At 45.8% G+C, this 23,949-nt stretch overlaps 1 protein-coding gene across 1 annotated transcript in view; it reads right to left on the reverse strand.

Moving 5' to 3' along the window:
- The window catches only part of Plb1 (phospholipase B1), a 97,854-nt gene that overhangs the window by 55,843 nt on the left and 18,062 nt on the right, over nt 1–23,949 (reverse strand). Inside the window, exons 10-18 of the mRNA XM_023711025.1 lie at nt 23,358–23,429; nt 22,494–22,568; nt 20,447–20,510; nt 11,080–11,138; nt 9,289–9,362; nt 7,733–7,776; nt 3,840–3,948; nt 2,100–2,151; nt 660–740 (exon numbers count right to left, since the gene is read on the reverse strand). Of these exons, the coding sequence (XP_023566793.1) occupies nt 660–740; nt 2,100–2,151; nt 3,840–3,948; nt 7,733–7,776; nt 9,289–9,362; nt 11,080–11,138; nt 20,447–20,510; nt 22,494–22,568; nt 23,358–23,429 (630 nt within the window). The remainder of the gene's footprint in view (nt 1–659; nt 741–2,099; nt 2,152–3,839; nt 3,949–7,732; nt 7,777–9,288; nt 9,363–11,079; nt 11,139–20,446; nt 20,511–22,493; nt 22,569–23,357; nt 23,430–23,949) is intronic.

Raw genomic sequence — 23,949 nt, forward strand, 5'->3', positions numbered from 1 at the left:
GGTGGTGTCCTTCTTCTGTTATGATACAGTGCCTATATGTCCCTCACTGGTAGGGCCAGCCACTCGAGGACAGAGCCCGTGTCTCACTTGCCCTTGCTTATGCTTAGAGCAGTGCCTGGCACAACATGAGTGCAAGGCTTGGTGGCACAGCCAGCGTGGTTTCTTTAGTTCAGACATATTGGGGTTCCAGGAGGAAGCACAGAACCCCCGGAACAGCAGCCTTGACCTTGGGCTTCCCATCAGCTTTGAATGACGGGCCTTTGAACCTTGCCTTAGATGCTTTCATAGGAAACCAACTTTTCTCTGTGCAAGTGACAGCACAAGGCTGGACCTAGCATGTGCTGGGGAAGGCAGTTGTTTATCTATGAGCAGGCAAGCTTTTCTGGATTGCTAGAATATTATCGTGGTTTCTAGACTGATAAAGTTCTCTTGCTAAGAAAATGTCCCTTCCTCAGGATCAGTCTTGTAACCAGTCCTGCTTACCTGTTCCCTCACTCCTGGGGGGTGAGAGCCTTCTGGGTCTCAGGGTTCCTCCAAGACTGGCTCCAAGCCAAGCTACAAACCAAGTCCTGACCCAGCTGCACTGCTCCAGGAGCCAGCAGCCGGACCATGGAGATCCTTCCTTTGGGTGAGGGTTGATGAAAGGCCCAGAGACCTACCGGGTCATTGCAGAAGTCGCAGAGGTCATTGCCTCCTATGAATACAGTGATTATCTTCCAGTCTTCCTGAAAATTTATCCTCTGAAATGAACAAGAAACAAATAAGTAAAAGGGTCAAGAAAAACACACAGTGCTAACCGCTGACTGGAGGGGATAAGTCCCCACATGTCAGAGAATCCGATGGGTATTCATATTTTGTTTGCTAGTTTTGGGGGGCTAAGGTCACAGATAGTAAATGTTTCATGAATTTTGCATGGGGTCCTGGACTTCCACATGGCTCTTTCTACACACACTGTCACACCGCTCAGAGATTCCAACTCACAGATGTCCTCTGAGCATGGGTGCCCCTTCTGTAGCATGGCAAGTGAATGGGTGGAGGAAAGGGGTGCTGATCCCGGCCCAGGAGCTGACCCTGGGAAAGGAAGGTTTGTTCTAGAACTCTCTAGAAATCTGAAGTTCTCCTTTTGCCTATGGAGGGGAGGGCCACCCTCCATTAAGAGGGAACCCTGCAAACTCAGCTGGTCCACACATCTGGACCCTATGAACACATCCGGCTGGGGAGGCTAGAGAGAGCAGCACAGCAGCACCAAGTGTGTGCTCTGCAAATACCGTGCTGCCCCTGCCACCTGCCACCTCCGTGGGGCACCAGGAAAGCATCTGAAATCACAGGGCTTGGTGGAAGGCATGTGGTCATACACATTCCAAAAGCCGTGGCCATGGAGATGTGTGGCCTTCACAGCCCCTTATGTTGTCCCCACTGTACATAACTTTGCCTCTGGCTTATGCTTCCAAGACAGGTGGAGGGAGAAAGATGGAAACAAAATTCAGAAAAGATTGACACGAAAATGGAAATACTCTGAAACCTCCTAATAATAGGCCTCACAGCACATTCACTTATATACAGAATAATAAATCCCGGTCCATCTCTTTCAATATTTTGTTCACCCAGGAACAGCTACAACATAAAGTCTGCATTGAGAATCTGCTTCATTTGAGGAATAACCTTATGTGCTTCTTCCAGGACCTAGGTCCTACGTCTCTGTACCCTTCCTGGGCTCTCCAAGCACACTGCCGGTCCCTTCCTCTGTGCCCTATTCTTCCTTACACATAGTCTTCTTTCTGTAACACCCAGCAACTATTTATGAATCCTCATCCTTCACGTCAGTCTCCTCATGTACCCCGAAAAGACTGGTGTCGTAGTCCTCTGAGTATTCCAAGCCCTGACCCCAGCCCAGTGCCCAACTCATGCTGTCTAATTCAAGCAGCTGGGTGGCTCACGGACTAAATAGGTGAATGAGAACCCTGCCTCCGAGGTGTCTGCTAGGCAACTGGCCTGGCTCACAGGCACCCCTTAGCCCATAGCTGATCTTCTTTGGGTCCAGAACTTTCTCCTACACACTTCCTGTTCTGGGAGTTCCTCCCCAACTGCTCCAGACTCACCGTGTCATTCTTCATCAGATCCACCAGCCTCCTGGCCTGGGCAGTCAAACCCCTGTGAGCACACACAGGACGAAGTTGGGTGAGAGGCAGGAACGGGCAGGGAACTTAGCAGAAAGATTGGACAGTGTGTGTTTGGGAGGGGGCCTGCATGAAAACAGGACCGAGGGCCAGTACGCAGACCTCCTTCCCCATAGGGGCTCCACAGAGGAGCAGGAGGAAGAGGAAGAGGAGGAAGAGGAGGAAGAGGAGGGGGAGGGGGAGGAGGGGGAAGAGGGGGAGGAGGAAGAGGGGGAAGAGGGGGAAGAGGAGGAAGAGGAGGAAGAGGAGGAAGAGGGGGAAGAGGGGGAAGAGGGGGGAGTGGAAGAGGGGGAAGGGGAGGAGAAGGAAGGTGGAGCCATGCCTGGGAAGGGCAGGGACCTGCACATTTAAGGAGTGATACTCCTTGTGACTGTTTTGTGGCTGACATATTTGATGATCTCCTTTGTTTTTCTTTTCAAGTTAGGCTCCTTCAAGGCAAATGGAAGTCTACACAGACGTGTCGTGCACAGCTGAGCATGCGTCCCTCACTCTGAGGGAGACGCTCATTTGATTACTCCTAAACTGTCTGCTCTGAGACTCCACTCTGACCTGATCATACGCAACACTGCCTCTCTCACACCACCAGCTGACGTAAGCTTGGGAGAAGCAAAATCATGGCCATATTAAAACAAGTAAAAAATTTAAAGCAGTAAATCAGTCGGTTTTCGGTCATACCTGGCCAGCTTTGTATAACCCAGTTTTCCTGTCAGAGTACATGGGAAAGCTACTGAAGTGGTCTGTAACCTCAGGATGGGGCTAGGAGGGAGGAGAACATCAGGGAACCTAAGGATCGAACCACAGGAATCCTAGGAACTACACGGAAAGCGAGATTTGTATTATTTTGGGAGAAAAAATAGGATTAAGCAGAAAGAATCTCTCCACTTCTTTTTCTTTAATGGGGTGTGGCACATACTTGTTCTCTGTCCGGGCGGCAAACCCCAGGCTGTGTGCTCAGGTTCTGGACTTTAGCAGCACAACCGAGCCCGGGACCAAGAAAGCTACCTGCCTTACTCTTGGGGACTCAGCGCCATGGAGCACAGCCCCATGGTCGTCATGGTGCTCCCTAGCAGTTCCCCCAGGCATGCCCTGCAGCCCTGATGCGCCATCGCTGGGGCTCCATCCTGGCCCATTGTGTGCACAGCTCAGCACAACCTCTGCTCTGAAGAGGTGTTCGGACATTCCAATGCCCTGATAAGGGAGGTTCACAGGCAGCCCCTCTTTAGAGAAACCAGAATTTGAAGAATCAGGATTCGAACTCAGGGCCTCCCATTCCAGGCTGCTGCTCTTCCTGTGAGACAGGAAGGATACAGACGAAGTGCAGAGCCCTTATGAGGAGGGGAGGGAGGGCAGGGCTCTAACCCAGAGCCTGACACAGGCACAGCTGGGGCTTCCAGGGCACCCTCAGATAGCTACTGCGCAGTGCGTACACGAGAAACAGACAAGGTGAAGCATGTGCCAGACGTCAGAGTTAGTTGTCACTAGTTCCTGGGGGTAACGTTGGGGGTACACTAGCAGATTTCTGTGTCTGACAGCAATGAACACGGAGACCTGCCCAGACTGCAGCTCAGGCCCCTCCTCCAGACCATGCTCCCAGTCCAGGCCCCTCCCTGAGCCTGACCACCAGGGTCTGCGCTGTCCTCCCCACGGGGTGTCCTGACTCACTCAGCACGGGCTCCTGCCACGGCCTGGTTAAAGAAGGCTCCTGCACTGTGTTCTCTACCAGTGCCAGTGGAGAAGCCCTTCAGGGAAGGGTTGAATTCCCGGAGGATGTCTGGAAGCATAAGGAAGAGACTTGATTAGTAGCTGGCCTAAAGTGATCTTTAGTTCTTTTCATGAATGTCCCTGGAGGCTGGGGACAGAGCAGGGTTCTTTTTCAGGTCACCCAACCTGAGAATAAAGTGTTCAGCAGGCTGATGTCTTACCACAGGGGCAACATAGAGTAGGGGACGAGGAAGTTACTAATAAATAAATGTTAGTCAAGGTTAGGCAATTGTTCTCAAGCATCTTTGCCTTTTTCTCAATATATAAAGCTGTACTCAGATATAATTCATACCATAAGGTATACCAATTAAAAAGTATACAGCTATATAGCTTTGAAGTTTTTTTTTTTGTCAGAACCAGGGATTGAACTCAGGCCCTTGCGCTTGCCAGGGAAGCGCTTATTCTACTGAGCCAGCTCCCCTGCCCCTTGAAGTATGTTTGTAACTGTGAACCATCACCACAGTCACCTTTAATTTTTGTTATTTATTTTTATTTGCTTTTTTTTTTTTTTTTCTTGTAGTAATGGAGATTAAACCCAAGACCTCACACTGAGTTACAACCCCAGTACCACCTTTTAACTTTTGAGACAGGATTTTGCTAAGCTTGAAGTTGCCCAGGCTGAGCTTGAACTTTCCATCCTTCTGCCTTGGCCTACCAGAGTGCTGGGATTATGCATGTGCACATAATTATGCCTGTGCACACTCAGGTCACTTTACCCATTTTTTCCCTAGAAGGAATCCTGTGTGCATTAACACTCAGTCCACACTCCTGTCACTAATTTATTGTCTGAAGATTTGCTTATTGTGGACCTTTTCTAAAAATGAAATCATACAAAATGTTTGTTGGGACTGGTACCTTTCACTCAGCATGTCTTCAAGTTTACTGCTGAGGTAGCATACGCTAGTATTGCATTTCTGTTTTTTTTTTTCTTTGTATTTTAGGGAAGGGTCTACAGGGTGTTCAGGGTCTCACTACTAGAATGGGCTCGTAGTGATCCACCTGTTTACAGTCTCCCAAGAGCTGGGATTACAGGCATACGCCACCATGCCCAGTCAATTGCCGTCTCAGGGCCACTGGGGGTTGGGCCAGTATGGCAGGTCAAGGGATCAAACCCCCAGCCCCTGCACCTGCTTGTAGGCGCTTTAATCAGCTGAGCTATTTTTTAAATTTTGATACACAGTTTTACTAAATTTCTCACACTAGGCTTGAATTTGTGATCTTCCTGCTTCAGTCTCCCAAGTACCTAGGATCATAGGAATGTACTATCATTCCCAGCTATTTCTTATTGATTTCATTTCAGTAGCTTGTATTTTTTTAGGATCCACTTAACCATTTCATCTAGGTTATTTCATTTCTTGGCCTTTCCTATACTGGATCTATACTTGATTTTTCATTTCTCTATTCCCGCAACTTGACCAAGAACTCCTCCAAGCAGCGTTTGTATAAACCCAAGGGCCTCATGTCCTCTCAATAAATATTTGTGAACTGAATTAGGAATAATTAGAACACTAGGAATAAAATGAAGTTTAGACAAGGTAGAAAAATTGTTTAGCATCATACAGTCACTGAGAATGGAACCCTTGGTTAGAACCCTAGGGTCTTAATTCCAACACAGAGCACTGTACCATGTCCCACAACCTACTAGGTGGGTAAGGGACTGACTGGGTGTCAGTCAGAACTTTAGGGCTCATCCCATCAAGCAGGTTGCTTTCTAGAGAACTACTGTAGAGTCTGCTCAACACAGGTGGACTGGACTTATTTCTGAGGCTGTGAGCACACTGCACTAATGGATTACAACTGTGTCTGGTATTTACTCAATAGAGAAAGGAACAGCAGAATCAGAGCGATCTAAAAATGGAATGATTTGTTCTGGGAGGGGGTAGATTTCCTATTACTGGAGAAATTGAGCACAGGCTATCTAGCTGTTTGGCAGGAATATCATAGAAATGAATTCTACACTGGATGGGGCAAGAACTAGCAGGTACATGCAGTGATTTCTGCCAAGAACATTCCATCCCCTTCCCTTACCTGATGGAATCCAGTTCTTGAGGCTTTTTTTTTTTTTTCCAAAGACAGTGTTTACAGTCTTCTTTCTTATTTTCCCTAAGTTGTATGCGTGGCTAAAATTATCTCTTCTTGTGTCTATGTTTCGTGAGCCATTCCCCCAAAGATATTTAAGTGATACTTTCAGAGCACTGTTTTATTTCCCAAGCAGCCAGCACTGGATTAAACTGAACAGGGTGTTGGGCAAAGACTTTGTTCTGATCTTTACATTCTCATAAAATTTGAACAGGTTTCATGTAGATATCTTCCTCTGGGTTATTTGGCCCATAGAATCAAATGAGTCTAGCAAGAGTCTGAACACCACCATTCCCTCGGGCTAAGTGTGTCCAGGGACTGCACTGAAGGGTGACACTGTCTCAGTTATTTATAAATCACTCTGGTGGAAGATCTTGAACCAGATGATTTCCAAATGTCTTGGCTACAGTAATGGCCTGGGAAGGGGAAAGCCTGTACGCCAGGCCATCTCTAAGCTAAGTTCATCACACCCAGAAAAGCATCCCAAACTATTTCTCAGCAATAGAGGAGCTTATTTATAGTTCTTGTGTGTAGAACTAGAAATAAAAAGGACAGGGAGTACTTGTAAAATAGAACTGTACCAATTTAAATACAACACAATTTGCCAACCACCAAAACAGACAGCAAATGTGAAGTTGAGTCAGTTCTGCCTATGTCGAGATTAAGCTTCCTTATTGTCAAAGTCTTTCAGACTTAAAATTCAATTAATTTATTGGCACCTAAAGATATAGGACCAAAGGATAGATATATGTCAGAAAAGTTAATGAGAATGAGACCAATTAAATTTCTCTCTGGCAAAATTATCAGCCAGCACATTTTAAAGGGAAAGAGCTCAATGCTAGCATCTCTTGTGGTTGTATGTTATGAATAAGCATTATGGTGTGTACTGAAAAGAACAAAAAGATGGAGCGATGGGGACCGTGGTGCACACCTGTAACCCCAGCTATTTGGGAGGCCTCATGAGGGAGGCCAGCCAGAGTAATGTAGCAAGACCCTGTCTCAAAATAAATAAAATAAGGGACCAGGGAGATGGCTCCGTGGAATAAGCGCTTCCCTGGCAAGTGCAAGCGTCTGAGTTCAATCCCTGGTTCCGCAATAAATAAATAAATTAAATTAAACAAAATAAAAAGAGCAAGGGATATAGCTCATCATCCCTTGGGTTGAATTCCCCAGTAATGGAAAAGAAAAAGTTAGTAAGACCAGACCCTTCAGAGATCATAGGCTTTTAACCAAGCAACAACCAAGAGGTCGCTGCAGATGTTATTAAGGAGCCCCAAATACGGCTATGTCTGGAAAACCTGAACAAGGTAACCTCATGTCTTGCAGCTGTGACACACTGAATGCGATGCCGTGAGTGGTGATACCTCAGCAGCCCACACCTGCCTCCCCATGTTGCTTTGAGCAGAATGCCGGGCAAAACCCTTTTCTTTTGTCACGAATCATCTGTTACTGACTCCAAGATTTTGTCTGAGCTCTTTCCCTCTTTCTTCTTTCGTTGGACAAGGACAATTTCTTTTAAAAAACAACCATCTCCCCGCCCCTCCTCCACTTCCCCCACTCCACTAAACTAAGGCTTTAATCTGGCTCAGGGAGCAGAGCCCGGGTGGCAGCATCGGGGAAGCAGCGCCTCCTACTGCACGCAGCTGTCCCTGCAGCCGGCACCACCAACGTTCACGCACCCAGCGAGCACCCCCAGCCAGCCCCCGAGTACTCACTCGCCAGAGTGGTCACCGAGCTGATGTTGTGATCACCGCCGACACTGTGAGAACCAAGAAAAACAAAACAAACAAGCAAACAAACAAAAAACACTAAAATTTAGAATGTCAACGGTGATAAAGCATCTCAGACAGGATCAAGACAAATCAATCGACAGCCTAGGGCTTGCCCTTCCCTGACCATTTTGGCACAAAAACTGAAAAGCAAACCAAAGTACAACAGCCCCGTTCCACTCTAGGTGCACTCGAGAACCTCCTAACAACAGCAAAAACAAAACAAAACAAAACAAAACAAAACACAAACGGGTTTAAACTTTCGGTTTCGTTTTTCTTTTCCTTTAAGCTGCGAGGCAGGGGGAACTAAGTCCCTGGCACTCAGCCTTCCAAAGTCAGAGTGGCCCTCCCGCAGCCGCCACCCCAATTAACCACTACAGCTGTATATTGTCACTAGCAGTGAAAACAGTTTAATTTTTTTCTTTTTTTGGTTTGCTCTTTCTCTTAGGAAAAGTGACTTTTTAAAAAGACATCTTTTCAAGGATGTGCTGCTTCCAGAGAGATCCAAGGTGGATGGGTTTCTAGTCAAGAAAATGCTCAGCAGTCCAGAGTTAAGTGGAGTCTGCATTTCCACATCCCTCCGCACTGTCAGCCCGACGGGGCACACCTAAAACGGATGTGGCAAACTGTGTAGAGCTTTAGCGATAACAAACAGCTGGCTGTGGCACACAGGCCATGTTTGTCACCATTAACTCTGCAGTGACATGGAAGGAGGTGCCAGGATTGCACACTCACTAGGACTGATGCTGAGAGAGGGACACGCCCCACAGCAGGCCAAGGAAAGCCCCAAGGTGCCCCGGTGGGCCTTTCAGCACTCGCAGGAGTCCTGACCGCTGCAGCTCTCAGCAGCGCCTGGGTCATAATCGCAGCAGGACTCTTGCCTGCATGAAGCAATACACGGTAGGGCAGTGTGCTGGACTGGGGCCAGGAACCAGCTGCTCTGCTTCTCGTTCTTTTAACATCCGGCTGTGTGATCTCGGCAGGTTATTTGCCCTCTCAGCCTTATTACAGTGAATGCCACTTAATCCTGATGCCAGCTACCATTTAGATCTGCTTTGTGTCAGGCACTGGGGTAGGCCCTTATATTCCCTCTCACCCCATCAATTCTCAGGGAGTATTATATTCTCTGTGTCTGAGATGAGGAGACTACCTCAGAGAACTAACTTGCCCAGGTCACACATAGCCAGGCAGCCGGGGTTCAGATACGACTCTGGTTCCAAAGGCCAAGACACATTCATCATTAGGCCACTGCCTCCTTTTGAGATTATGTCACAGGGGGAGAAATGGGAGGCCGAGCAGCACTTCCAACCCAAGCGTTTATGTACTTTCTCCTCCGAACTCCTCCTGTTCCCATCTCAGCCTCCTGTTTTGGAGAACACAGTGGTGTGGGGAAGCTGCTAAGTACCTTTCTCAAAGCGAACCTGGAAGTTGGCCGTGGAAAACAACTACTGGTCTACCCCTTGCTTGAGGCACTACTGGCTAGAGGGCTCGGGGGATCTCACCTCCAGGAGAGGCCTCGGTACTGAGTTATGACGTCCAGAATGTGCCCAGGCTTGGACCCAGCGCCATTGCCTGCCTGAGAGGGAACAACACAAGTGGGTTTTCCTGGTGTCTCCCCAGCCCCTCGTCTGCCAGAAAATCCACGTCCTTGTCCTGGATAGGCCCCGCTAGGTGCTGTCTAGAGTGAGTCTTGGTGCAGAGAGATGAAGGCTTGGTGCTGTGCACAGCACTGCCTCAGCCTAGGGAACCTGCTTGGGCCAGGGCCAGCGAGCAAGGGGCACTAGGATTGAGGCTGCAGCAGGTATTTTCAAAAGGACTTATTTCAGTCCTGTGTTTCCCATTTTTAAAAGTTGTGACACATTATAAAAGGAAACATCTCTATCACATAGGTACAGTTTAAAAATAGGAACAACATGAAATCCTGTGCACTTAGTACCCAGCTGAAGTAAGCATAGGGCTTTTGCTTTTTGAGACAGGCTCTCACTACATAGTTCAGGTTAGGCTTGAACTTGGCAATTCTCCTGCCTCAGCCTCTTGAGTGCTGGGATTTTAGGTTAAGTCACAGTCCATAGGCATATGTCCCTTGCCTGAACCATGTTATTTCTATACAGAGCTATTCCAAATGGTATGCTGATGACTGCCCCCTATTAGCCAGCTGTGACCCCCACTTTATGGTGCCTAATTCTTCTGCCACCTGCCAGATCCATCACACTCAAAGGTGCCCCCCCTGGCCCCCAAAGTCCTGAGCATCTGTATGGTTTTGATGCCTCCTTATTCTGACAGCATCTTCCAGGAGACCAGGGGATTGAGGACAAAGGAAGTGAGTAGGATGAGCTGCATATGCCGGGGACCAGCCTGCCAGTCCTTCCTGGAAGGTGAGGGGCTGAGGGCCTTTGGGGTGAGGGGCTGCTGAGGGTCATGGAGGAGGCCCCTGTAATATAGGGATAGGATCCACCCTATGGGTCAGGATCTCAGAGTTCTGCAGGTTATAGCACTTTAAGCTGAGAAGGGGGAAGCTTCCTTGTTGGAGTGTAAGGAAAATGAGACACCGCCAGGTTTTGTCATGAGGAGACTGAGTGAGCGAATGTCACCATGAGTAGGCTGTAGACATGAAAGGTGTCAGCCAGTCCTTGGGGAGGGCCCAGCTGGAGACCTGTGTTTGGTTGACCCAGGGCAACAGCTTGACTCTATAACAAATGCCTAGTGAATGAAAGTTTGTGTCTAGAAACCTCTGGGATACTCCCTACCCCATGCAGGCTAAGGACCTTATTCTGTGATTGCGCTTTGTGAAGTCTGGGGTATGAGCGTGGGGCACTTGCAAAGATGAGGCTTGGTCAGCTTAGGGACCCCCACCTCTCCCACTGACCCCTGTTTCTTCCCCATAGTGCATTCATTTCTGCCCTAGTATCTCTTCTCTCCTTTCTGGTACCTTCCCTTAGCTCTTCTGTGTGAACAAGACATGGCACCAGGTCTTTGAAGATGTCCTACACCATGGCTGCGAGACCTAGCTAACAAAGTCCCACCACAGATGAGCTGGATGATTTAGGGTGGGTTACTTCTGTCAACCATGCTCCCTTGGGTGCCCCTGCAGGTTGGCTTTGGGAGGGGAACAAGTTGGGAGCATAGAGGAAGGGACTGCTAGGTGCTGGGGTGGCTGGGGTAATGGTGGGACCTGGAGTAGGACCTGCTCTGGCAGCGTCAGATAGAGGGGAGCAAAGCCTCTCTCCCTTTCCCCTCCATGTTCTCATTTCATCAAAACCTCCTCTCCTGCTTCTATAATTGGAGCAACTTACTGTGAGAGAGTCGCCCATGGCACCAATGACCTTGATGTCAGCGGGCTTCAGCCTGTGAACTGAGAGCACAAGTTGAAGTGAATGGAAAATGCGGTTCCAGGAGGGCACTGGATCTGTCTCCCCCCAAGCCAGTGGACACTATCCAGGAAACGGAGAGTCAGTTTCAGCAGCAGGACACCCTGGACAAAAGATATGAAAATCCCACCCGATACAAGTCTGTAGGAGCAGCCAGGGACTGGCTCACCTGTCAGTCTCATCATTTGTGGGTGACGCTAGACATCACAGGCAACTTGGACATAAGGGAGGAACTGTGGTGATGTCACCAATACTTAATCTACGCTAGGATCTGGCGATCTTTGGGATAAAATGTTGCATCATCCTGTAAAGGATCAGCTCAGTTTCTCCAAAGTGAAAAGGGAAATATTCTTACAGACAATGAAATGTATAACTAAGGTAAAAGTTGCATAACATAACATAAATAATTTAGGGTAAATAATTCAGTGGCACTTGGTGAAATCACATGTGGTACCACCATCAACCCTGTCTGGTCCTCAACATATTCATTGCTCCCAAAAGGAGACTCTATGCTCATTAAGCAATCACTTCACATCTCCTCTGCCCCAGATTATTACCTCCTGTCTCCATGGATTTACTCATTCTGTATATTTTATATAAGGATTTTTTTTGGTGGGGGAGCACCACTCAGCATGCCTTCAGGGCAGGTCTGGTTTGGCTTGAGGATGAGGGGATCGAACCACAGCATCCTGAGCCTGACTGCTTTGTGTCAGCAGGCACTTAAACATGTATATTTTATCTAAATAGAGCACATACTTTTCTGTATGGCTCCTTCTATTTGCATAATACTTTCAAAGTTCATCTAGGCTAGAGCATATACCAAAATCTCCTTCATTTAGTTGAATAGTATGGCACTATGAATGGATCCGTCACATTTTTATCCATTTATCTTTTTTTTTTTATCCATTTATCTGTTGATGGGCATGCATATAGTTTCCAACCTTTGATACCATGAGCATTTATATACAACTACTCATTCAGACCCCTACTTCCAATTATTTGGGGTATGTACCTGAGAATTAGCAAGAATTAGCAAGTCTTATGATAATCCTAGGCTTAACTTTTTGAAGAACCACCAAATTGTTTTCCACATCCTGCTTCTAATTTTTTTTTAAACTCTTGAACACATACTGTGATATGGCTAAGCAACTAGCTAGCCATATGCCAAACACATCGAATACCTAGCAGCTATCCATGTGTTTGTCACATGGCTAGCTAGTTGCACCAGCAGTGGCTGGTGCTTAAGAGATAGTGACCAGATATGGATAGGTCTTTTGGAAACCCACTGGCTAAGGAGACCAGATAAGGAGAAGTGTCCCTAGTTATAACTATTCATAGCCCAACAAGCACTGCTAGAGGAACAAAGTGATGGACCATCTAGAGCTAGAAGGATGAGGCCCGTTGGCGTGTGGAAGAGGAAGTGTTAGAACAGACCTCATGGAGAAAGTGGCATTTGAATTAGGTCCCAGGAAATGGTGAGGGAAGGAGGGGGAGGGGAAAGGGAAGGCAGGTGATGGACAGAGAACAGGACAGATGTAGTCTAATAAAGTGTACAGAGTCTATCCAGCACATCTAGTTGTACATTCTGGCTTAAGGGGAGGCTGTGTGGAGGAGGATAACATTGTCAGCAATGACAAAAATCACTGCATGCCTGGCTAAGAAGTCTGGAGACTAGCATGACAGTTTCTCTCTATGTAGTTACATGCATGTCCTAGCCCTATACCTCTCCCTTTTACAGTATAAATATGTCAACATAAATCCAAGTGAATTTTGAGCATCACACCTACAATGCTTCAGGCCAATGTACAGTTCAGGCCCTCAAGCCATGAACTTACTTCCCATTGCATGGCTACCCTGACGTTGCCATGGTTCCCACATGTGCCTTCTGTTGTCCTTAATGGTGTAATGTTGTACACTAAATTGTTAAAATAGCTGTCCTGCCTTGGAGGAAGCTTAGTGCACAGTTTTCTTTAGGAAGTGGCCAGCCAGGAGAAAGAAGCCCATCCTTACAGGGGGCTACTGCTTAAGATGGACAAACAAATCTGTCTTCAGGATGCCTTCTTGATGGCTTTCTTTGCCAAGACAACCTATAACATCTGAAGTGAGTCACAGAAGATATGTTCGGCGCAATTCTGCAACATCCAAATCACGGTTGACTAGTACTCTTAGATGCATAGGAAGCCACATGACGCCTGGTGGAAAAGGTGCTCAGAGGGATCTGTAGGTCCTCTTGCCACGTCTCTCCATGAGGCCTGCAGAGGGCAATCTACCACCCCCACTGAGCATCAGATCCATTGAAAAGGTCCCTACCACTTTCTACAAAAGGATACAAAATGATGTGTACTTAGTTATGAATATATGTATATAAGATATAGAGACAGTCATCCTCAAACTTGATCATGCGTTTGCTTGCTGGAGAGTTTGTTGAAGCACAGATGGCTGATTTCTGACTCAGTAGGTCTAAGGTAGGTCCATGAATTTGTGTGTCTAATAAATTTCTTGTTCTTGCTAATGCTGTCAGGTCAGTCTGGGTACCACATTTTGAGAACTTACTAATACAGACACTGTTTTATTCTAAAGCTGTGGTTGCAGTCTGTTTGTGCCCTTGTAGATGAGAAACCTAGAGCCACTAAGTGGACTGCCCTTGCCAAGTCTGATGGTGTGCTTGTAGCTTTGCCTCTTTAGATTTGGGAGCCATGAGATGTACGTTTATCCTCTGAGTCCTCCCATCACCCACCAGGCCTTGCACTATGCACACACACACACACACACACACACACGTGATCATAGACCGATGGCCCTTCTCAGCCTGCTACAACTACGCTATGTGGTTAGAAGAACAATATCAAATCACAAAGCCAGCTGCGCACATTAGCACACGTTTATAGGGCTAAGCATGAGGATGTGAAAATGACCCCTTCTGCAAGAAATCAGGCTATGGGTAAAAAAGGAAACAAAAGTGGAAAATGACACCCCTCCCGTGCACTCCAGAGGGGCTTATTTTAGCTCCCAATGATGATAGTCAATCACTACATTTTTACTGCCATAATAGAGTGAATTCTCTGAACACTAGCTGGCATGCAAAGGTTAAGGGAAATCTTCAGGGCTGGTAAAATGTGGAAGAGCTGGCAGATTTGCTTCAAAAGCTTTATTATTACAGTTTTCTAAAGGAAAAAAAAAAGGTAGCTGAAACTGACATTCCTGCCTCCTGTATTTGGGCTGGAAAGGACAGAAACAAATGTGCATGCACACATATCTATATCTATCTCTCTGTGTATGCGTGAGCCACTTTTCCAACCCTGGGGCATGGTACCCCACACCCACAGCTCAGAGGAGGACAGGTTTGTTTGGGCTCAAGTTTTTAGCCCATGGATGGCTGTCTCCAAGGCAAGACCAGGCCAGCAAAGGAGCATGACAGAGGAAAAGGTGCTCAATCCATGGAGACCAGGAAGGAGGCGCAAAGGGGAAGAGGGGGGAGGAGAGGGGGAGAGGGGAGGGGCCAGGAACAGAGGGGAGGGGTCACACTGCTAGGGACCCTCTTCACCCAGGTCTCCACCTCCCAATAGCACATTTCACTACCCAACTCATCAATGAATGTATCCACTCCCATGATCCAACCCCCTGTCCCCACACAAACATTTGGGGGACATTTTAGATCTAAACCATAACAGTGAATGCATGTGTAAATTAGGCCCTTTCTGCAAGAGGAGTTTTCCAGTTTGATGTTCCAATGGGTTCTCAGCAAAAGATAAGAAGTGGTATAAAACAAGTGCGGGTGAGAAAGGTTGGCTTACCCAGATCTCACTGCTAAGTTAGAGGTCAAGTGCACTGCATTGATCTAATATTCTGCAGATCTTGGTTTGAGATTCATTGATGCTATTGGATATGACAAAGACACAGCTTAAGAAGTACAAAGGATGATCAAAATGTGTGTGTTTAAATAGAAAAAAATGTTACTACTAGTTACTATTGTTACTATTAGTTTCCCTCAAAATAATTTTCCTTGCCTCATACATACCTATCCCATCATGCTTGCCAATTTCTGAAGCATCTCTGGAAGCCCTCTGTTGTGAAGTCCTCTTTGTGAGGTGTGATGTCAAACCCAGAGAATGCTGCTGCTGAGCGCCACCAGCAGGAAGGCAGGTTGGAAGAAGCACTGCGTATGCTCATCCAGCAGATTTTGCTGGATTTGCACCACGCAACTTTTGGCTCTTCCCCAAAGTCAAAGTGGTCCCAAAAGGTGAATGTTTTGTCCAACTCATTGCCACACAACAAAATTAAAAACACTCCCAAAAAGAGGACTTGTGGAACCCTTCAGGAAGTGGCGAGAAGCTAGGCTATGTGTCTTCACGCAGAAGGGAGTAACTGGAGGAGGATTCATGGAATGCAGTCGTTGGATTTTTCTATCTTACCTCATATAGCAAAGAACTTTAGCAATCACTTTCTTTAGCAAAAGAACTATTTAGAGATAAGATTAAACTTGGGGAGCTTGATTAGCTAAGTATTATCTGGTACATACTGTCCACTACCTTGAAAGAAGTTGATAAACGTATCATTAACTGACAAGATTCTTATGGAAGGAGCCTCTTATCTAAAGGCCATCTGAGTGAGTGCTGATGAAGTATCTCCAACATGGAGTACCTCTGTGCCCTTGAGCATGGAATGGGGAAACACTCCCCATATTCTAAAAGCTAATTCCAGGAGAAATGTTTGGCACACTCCTATTCTGTCTTATGTAACCCAAACAATTTAAACCATCTGGGACTGCAATGGGAAAACCCAGCGTTTTCAATCGTCAGCTGGTGAGGCCCAACCTGCTTGCTCTCTGGTCTTAAGGGCTTATGAAAACACTTCCACAATGACGGCAACTTGCTGCCACAGGACTGGAACCTTGTTTCTGCCCTTGGAGCCTTGGGTATGAGCTTATATAGATCAATATATGCTTTGTACCTAGTAGGACCTCAAGAAATGTGTTATTGTCACAAAGTGACATGGGTCTAAAATGATGGATATGTCAATTACTTCTGGTTGACCATTACAATCATCTAGATGCATCGAAATACCATACTGTACACCCAATGTATGTACAACTGCATGTCAATTAAAATATAATAGAAGTGTTAATTTGGAATAAAGGCTATGTGGTTGGTGGGAAGACTTTATATTAGCTCTTAGAGCTTTAAGTGATAAAAACCATACTTTAGGGAAAGAGACAAATAAGTGTCTCGGGGATGAATTTGTACTTGCTCGATGAGCTGGTTGTATGTGGGGACAAGCGGGCTATTATTTCCCATAGGGCATCATTCCTTCCTGATGGCAGGTTAGGTCAAATCACAAGACACAGGGACAAGTGGTGACCATAGAAACAACTTTAGGTTCTATACTGAACATTGTATTCCTGGCTTCCAATGGGGCAAAATTGCTAGAACAATCTCCCAGTAATTAACATGGGTTTATTTATTATGATAGTGGGGATTAAGCCCTGGACCTCATGCTGAGCTACATCTCTAACCTTTTTTAAAGAAGAAAGATTCTCATTAAATTGCTAAGTGGCCCAGCTTGTGTTCCCTGCTTCAACTTTCTAGAGAGCCGGGGTTATAGCCACTCTATGCCATGCCGTCTGGTTTAATGTGGAGATATTTATATTAGCTTTTAAAAGGTCACAATTTAGTTAAATGGATCAAATAAATGACATTGGAAACTTAGCTGGAAATGCATGACTCACCATAAATGAACAAACCATTCTGGCTTATACTATTGGTAACAGTAGCATATAATTAGCTTTGTGGATTCCTGTTTTCAAAATCAGGAATTTTGTGAGTTTTTCCCTTTGTGTGGAATTAGTGACTTCATTTCAAGACAGCCGACTTCAGCAAGGGCCCAGGTGCCACCTCCCCTCTCCTGATCACCACTGTTTTGACAAAGCTATTGCTTTTCTCACTGGAAAACCCTAAGTCAGCCACTCAGCCCAGCATATGGGTTTTTTTTCCTTAGTCATCTGGACTCTGTGAGATACCCACTAGTAACATAAAATATTGGTGCAAGTGTTTTCAAAGTTGTGAGGCCTACAAGAGCTAGCACCCAGCTAGCTGCACATGTGCACTGACCATATAAGGTTTTGTGTTTTATTAGCCACCAAATGGCAATGGGCTATGAAATGAATTAAATATAGTAGCTCTCTCCACATCATCCCCAAGGCTTACAGGACAGTGGAGCAGGCTCATTACTCATGAGCTTAGAAGTCTGATAAGAACGAGGCCCCCTGGGCTGCAGAGAGATGGCCTGGGATGATAGGTAGCCACTTACTTAGAAATGTCAGTCTCAGGGATGTTTAGATCCTTGGATCTGTGGGTTGAGGGAAACACTGGAAAAGAGGACTACAAAGGTTTTTGGAAATGATTCTGAGGGTGAAATAGTTATTTTATAGGGTAGGTTTTTTAGTGAAAAATTATTTTAATGGAAGACATTTTGTTTGGATGATATTTAAGATCTGTTTCAACTCTTAGATGTGATTTGATAGATTGGAAATGTACAGGGTCATAATTCAGACATTCACCAAACATTTATCAGACTCCTACCATGTGCTACTCCTACCAGGCATAAAGTGAAACGATCAGCTTTTATGCACATCAAGTGTTTTCATTTTGATTGGAAATTGCAAATATGATATTGTTATGATTTGTGTCTAGTTGTCCCCCCAAAGCATCATGCAATCATGGGGTGGGGACTTCTAGAGTTTGAGACTAACTCATGATCCACAGGAATTATGGGTTTTAGTACCATTGGGATTATGGGTATGTGTACCTTCCCCAGCCTGGGGCAATAGCCTGAATGCAATATAAGAGAGACAGACTCTCTCTCTGTAGCCATGGCTGCTGCTACGCCTCCATTTGTTCTCTTGCTGTTTACCACCACCATGGAAGGTTGCCCTCTGCCACGTGCTGCTCTGCCTTGGAGCCAGCTGAGTATGGACTAAAACCTCCAGGAACTGTGAGCTAAATAAACCTTTCCTGCCTTCATTTTGGGTGTTGGGTATTTGTCCCAGCAATGAGAGAAGAGTAACTGAGAAAAATATCTAGGAGAGGGAAAGAACTCGTGAGAGTTATTAAGAGAAAATAATCATGTGGTCCTGTATAGTAAGATTTTTGATATCGACAGCCACAGGTATGGTTAAAACCCTTAATTATAGAGCAATGACACATTAATGACATATGTTTTTCATTATCATCCATTTGGCTGGGGCACCTTTGCAGAGGAGACAGCGTTAGGCCAACATTTGTTGATGAGTCTGTCCCTGGCTAGAAACCATGAATGTTTTAGTTCCATGCCACCTGTCCACACACTGTTTACTCAAAACAACTCCTATCACCAAGGTATCTGAGCTTCCAAGGCCTTGAGATTTCTCTCTCTTATATCTTCAAGTGCCAATAAACACAATAATCATCAGGTCATGGAATAAATAAGAGATTCACCTTTTATCTAGTTTTTAGATGTTGAGATATGTTCTAATTGACTTGTTGTCATGACAGAAATATAATCTACATAGACTGCAAAATGCTTTATGATCATCTTTCCAGAGTGATAAGATTAAAAAGAAATAGATATTATTTCACTATAAACAGTACAGCTATTAAAACATTCAGATTGATAATCTATCTGTCTCTATCTCAATAAGTCATAGATATATGTGCATCTATATACACATATATCTATGACTATATATTTGAGTAAGAGATTTTACTCAGGAAGACCTACATATGAAGCTGATCATCTATTTCTGCTATTAAAGTCCAGCTGGCACACTAACCCGTACAAATGAAGCAAGGGGCAAGAAGTCTAAAGACTAAAATGCATGCAACTGTAAGATCTTTATCACTTCTGTGGCTTAGATGTTCTTTGCCCCCCATGGTGCAAGTGCTGAGACTTGCTTCTCATCAAGGCAGTAGATCTCTGAAGAGAGGGAGCTTGGGGCAAGGTAATTAGATCAGCAGGGGCACTGCCCTTGGAAGGGATTCATGTTGGTCTCCCAAAGTGAGTTAGACCTCAGCAGAAGTCATTATAAACAGACCAATCCACAAACCTAGCCTCATCCACACAAGGCAAATTCCCCTCTACCATGTTGTAACCCAGGCAAGAGGGATGTCACCTGATGTTGGACATTCAGCCTCCCAAGCTGCAAGCTAAATAGAGCTCGTTTCTTTTCAGCTCCCCAGCTTTAGGTATTCTATGATAGCCACAGAAAACAGATCAAATGCAATCATAATTCCTTTACTACAGCTTAGAACCAGCAGCAGTTACAGATCAAGGTTTGGGCGAGAAAGTTTTAATTTAAATACAAAGGTAAGTGTGCAAAGGTAAGAGATGTGTGAGAGGCAAGCTCACCAGGGCAATTTGCTTACTCTACTCATAGTACAAGAACACATTCGGACTGCAAAGACTTTTCACCCATGTAGGCAATGTGACAGCTTTAAACTTAACTTTCTACTTTTTTAAATAATAAGCTTGAGGCTGTGAACAGTAATAGATCAACTGGAGTACGAACTCTTGGAAGGTGCACAGGAGGCACTCAACAATTCTCTAGGGACGAACATAATCCAGTCACCCTCCAGGACCAAGCAAGGGGACCTCTATCCCTGACACTGTGGTGCTAATGCCGTGAGCTCTGTGGGTCACCATATGAGTCCCCCATGGCTCTGCACAGGCACACAGGCCATAAGCACATGGGCCAGCACTCCCAGGCAACCTTGCCTGGAGGAAAGGGGCCGCCCGCAGGCAGTCTGTCTTTGGAAAATGCGCTAGCCCAGAATTCCATGACTCTCCTTCAAAACAGACATTTTAGAAATGCCAAGGGGACTGAGATGCACAGATGGCGCATTTTTCTGTTTTGCGGAGCTTTGAGCTCATCCTGCACATACCTGGGTGGAGATTATAGACTGGCTATTCTGCCTTGTGTTTGAAGGCAGTTTCGCTTCTTTTGAGGAACAAACTCAGCCCTCAAGTCCTCAAGGCAGGGACAGTGACATCAGTCCATTCAGCTAGCATCAAGCAGAGTATGGCCTAATACTGGGTCAGTACTCAAATGCTTTCTGTTAATTATCTTATAGTTTCTCTACAGAATAATCATATACAAGCACAACCTCAATACACATGCAGAGCTAGTTCTACTGTCCTTGAAAAATACCTCTGGAGTGTTTCAGATTGTGTGGAGATCCCTCACCAGCTTAAGATTGTTCTGCCTGGGGTGATTTCAGGCTTCCATTGAGTTTAAAAATCACTGAGCGCAAGTGGGTACCTGAGGTGGGAATGGAGTCGGAAGGGTCCTTGTCAGGACATCTGATTTCTGTGCCTTCTCTCATCTGAAATGAAATAAGAAGGGCAAATAAGAGAAATAAGAAAAAAATGGATCTTTCTAAATTGGAAACTGGCTGAGAAGTGACTCTCTATGTTGGAAAAAAATCACTGAAAATAAAAAATCTTTGATGTTTTAAAACTTTCTCCCCCTCCCTCAGCCCTAGCACCCCATCGTTCACAATGTCCTGTCCAGTTGCTCCCTGGTCTGTCCCCTCCTCTCCAGGGCCTCTTTCCTAGCCCAAATGCAGAACTTTGCTCTTTCTGGCCTGGAACATGGTGGCCCTCACCGATATCACCACCCTGTCTGTGGGTCCGCTCGCACTTTCTGGTCAATTCAGAGTGGCCTCTCCCAACAGGATGTAGCTATGGCATTCCCATCCCAAGTCCTCGGTGCAGCCAAACATTTTGGTCTCTGTTACTATCGTCTGTGTTTTTACAGAGCCTAGAATGGTACCTAGCATAATACATGCTCAAGAAATACTTGTGGGTTGAACAAATAAATTACTCCTCTGTATCAATGTCAACCCAAAGTCCATTCTCCCACACATGGCCTAACAGGTCTCCAAACTCTTAGACCCTGACCAAAGTCCCCTCAGCCCCCCCCCCACCTCTGTGTCTCTGTCCACACACTAAGCCCTACTCTCCCTTTTTTCCTTCAATTTTCTTATCCTTCCATCCCCTTGGCTCACCCTTAGTCATCAAGGCAGAGGTCATGGGCACCCTTAGGAAAGCCTTCTTTTTTTTCTGTGTTCCCAGAATACCTCATGAAAGCTTTAATTATGGTACTCAATACACTGTGGTATAATTATTGGTTGCCTTATCTGAATTGCTTGGGACAAGAAATGTATTTCATTTGATTTACTCCCTCTGCCTGGAATCCATCCTGCCATCCATTTATTCATTCAACACATAGTTATAGGCACTGACCCTGACTTTTGCCTTGAGCTTGCATTCTAGAAGTACACAGCAGATGCTAATAACTATACACAAAAGAAATTGATCACTCCTTCTTATTGGATGATAACACCAATTCTTACAATGTACTCGTGGCATGCCAGATACAATTCTATTTATTAGCTCATTGCAACTTTATTTAATAGAACTATTAATGTCACTATTTCCCAGGTTAAAAACCAAGGAATGAGGAAGATAAGTACCTTAGTGAATAACTCAGAGTCAGTAAGAAGGGTCTGGATTTGAATCCAGGGCCAGTTTTCTTATTCACTATGCCACTGCTCTCTGGAGGTGTCCTTACTGGTATGAAATTAGAAAGTTTGGGACAGGTTTGTAAATCAAGAGTTTTTCACACTGCATCTCTCAGGGTGGGAGCCCAGGCCACTAACTTGGCCTCTACCACTGGGATAAATGTCATTGTCCTTCATAAAATGCAGAGGTAAGGATTAGAACCAAGTCCTACACAACCCCCTAGGTCTCCAGTTCCCTGAGAACAAAGACATCAACCTTAAAGTGATTGTCAGATCCCGGGAGGAGCAGTGTTCCCTATCTAATCTCAGCAGGAAGTATCCACAGTGACACTGAGATAAACCACAGGAAAGATAGGAGCAAGTATAAGAACTTCGAAGGCTTTTTGGTTTCTGTACTTTGTGGTTCCAGAGTTCATGACATTAGGAAAATTGGAGAACTGATTTTCCTAACATTGTCTTCAGGTTAAGGACTTGGATCAATTCTGATAAATCTGTTACAGATCTGATATGGCCTGAGAGTCCCAATGGATTAGGAACAGACACCCTAAGCCCACAATGCCATAGAAGCTGGTGGCTCAGGTTGTTCTTGGGTGCTATTGTAGGAAGATCTGCTTCTAGGCACCACAGACAGGTCACACACTCCTTCCCTCCCCTCCCCCGGCCAGCCCTGACTGAATTTCAAAGGCCTATAGCTCTCCCAGGGGCACACATGGAAGTTTCCCAAGAGTCAGCATCAGGGAGTGGCCCCTGAGTATTTGGCAGTCACAAAAGACCTCTTCTTACCTGGGGCTGCCTCTGGGGTTTTAGCAGTCTGGACTGATAGTTGCTGTTCCTGTAGGTGAACAGATAGGGGCTCTCCTGTGGAGAAAGGCAATGTGTTGAAACCGTGCTCCAGGAATCTGCATTCCTGAGTAATCAGAGGTCTGTGTCCCGCAGTGCTTCTGGCTGACTCTGAACATTCCCATCCTTCCCTGAGTGAGGACCAAGCTATTTTGGGCCTCTCTTCCCTGGGCTGCCGTTCAGCTTTGAAATGTCCCATATGCAAGTCAGTGTCTGGCTTTTTCTACCTGGAAGATTGTGTGCTACCAGGCGAAGTATTGAGTGAGACAGGGACTTAATTTTAAGCTTTGGGGCTGCCAAAGTAGAGGGAAACAGGATGGGTTACATACTTCTTATTGTATAGTAAGGCAAATACTTTGGTTGGCATTAAGTGATAGAAGTAATTCATTTATATTTAGCTATTTTTCTCATTCATTTATTTGACAACATTAATTATGTATCTATTATATATTAGCCACAGATTTAAGACACAACTCAAATGAGCTACCTTCAAGACCACTTAAATATGCATTCCTTCCTGTCTCCACTCTGAGGTAAAGGAAGCAGTGGAATGGCTTTTGAGGCCTAGAGTAAGAGAAGGTGGGTTGGACCATTGTTTGGGACCACGGGAGCTTGGCTTTGGTCCTGTGCTTCCCACAGGTGAGGGAGGACTCTGAGTTGCTAGAATGGTTCCTCTAGCCCTTAGATATCAGCCTTAGGGCAGCCCTGTATGCAAAAGGGTGCTCAGGTCTGGAGAAACAGTCACCGTTCTCAGCAAAGTCCATGTGACCACCCGATCCCCCCCCCATTCAGCCCAGCCCTTCCTACCTGAGATGGACACTTCATTGGCCTTCTCTCTATTGCACTGAAAGGCTCATCTTTCTGTCCCACTGGCTTCATCTAGAAAAGAAGGGGACCTTTAGCATAGACAAGTCTTGCTCAGGTAGCAGTCCTTTAAGGTACATCCGACCAGCATTCCTAGAGTTTGGTACTTGGACCAGCAGTTTGAGCACCATGGGAAACTCATGGCAAAGGCAAATTGCCAGCCATTGTGCCAGACCTACTGAGTCAGCTGCTGCTGATTGTGAGGCTCGAATCTGAGAGCCAGTGCACGGCAGGAATTGGTGGGGTTTTGCTATGGAAGGGACTTCTAGTCCTGACCGTGCTGGAGGAGAAATTGAACACAGAGAGAATGAGATGGGGCCCAATTAGCACAACAGACTATGACATTGGTGCCCGGGATCCAAACACATGTCTCTAGTGGGTCATGCAGCTCCCTAATCCCTTTGGAGCCAGGTGTCCATCCTGGCTTCCTGCCCTGCTTCTCGCTGTCCACTTTTAGTTGGCTCTCTGATCACATTTCCTTGGATAGGAGAGGAAGACAGGAAGGAAGGGGTGATCTGTGGCTTGTGTGAAGCCC

Source organism: Octodon degus, unplaced genomic scaffold, assembly GCF_000260255.1.
Source record: "Octodon degus isolate 3935 unplaced genomic scaffold, OctDeg1.0 scaffold00019, whole genome shotgun sequence".
Lineage (NCBI taxonomy): Eukaryota > Metazoa > Chordata > Mammalia > Rodentia > Octodontidae > Octodon > Octodon degus.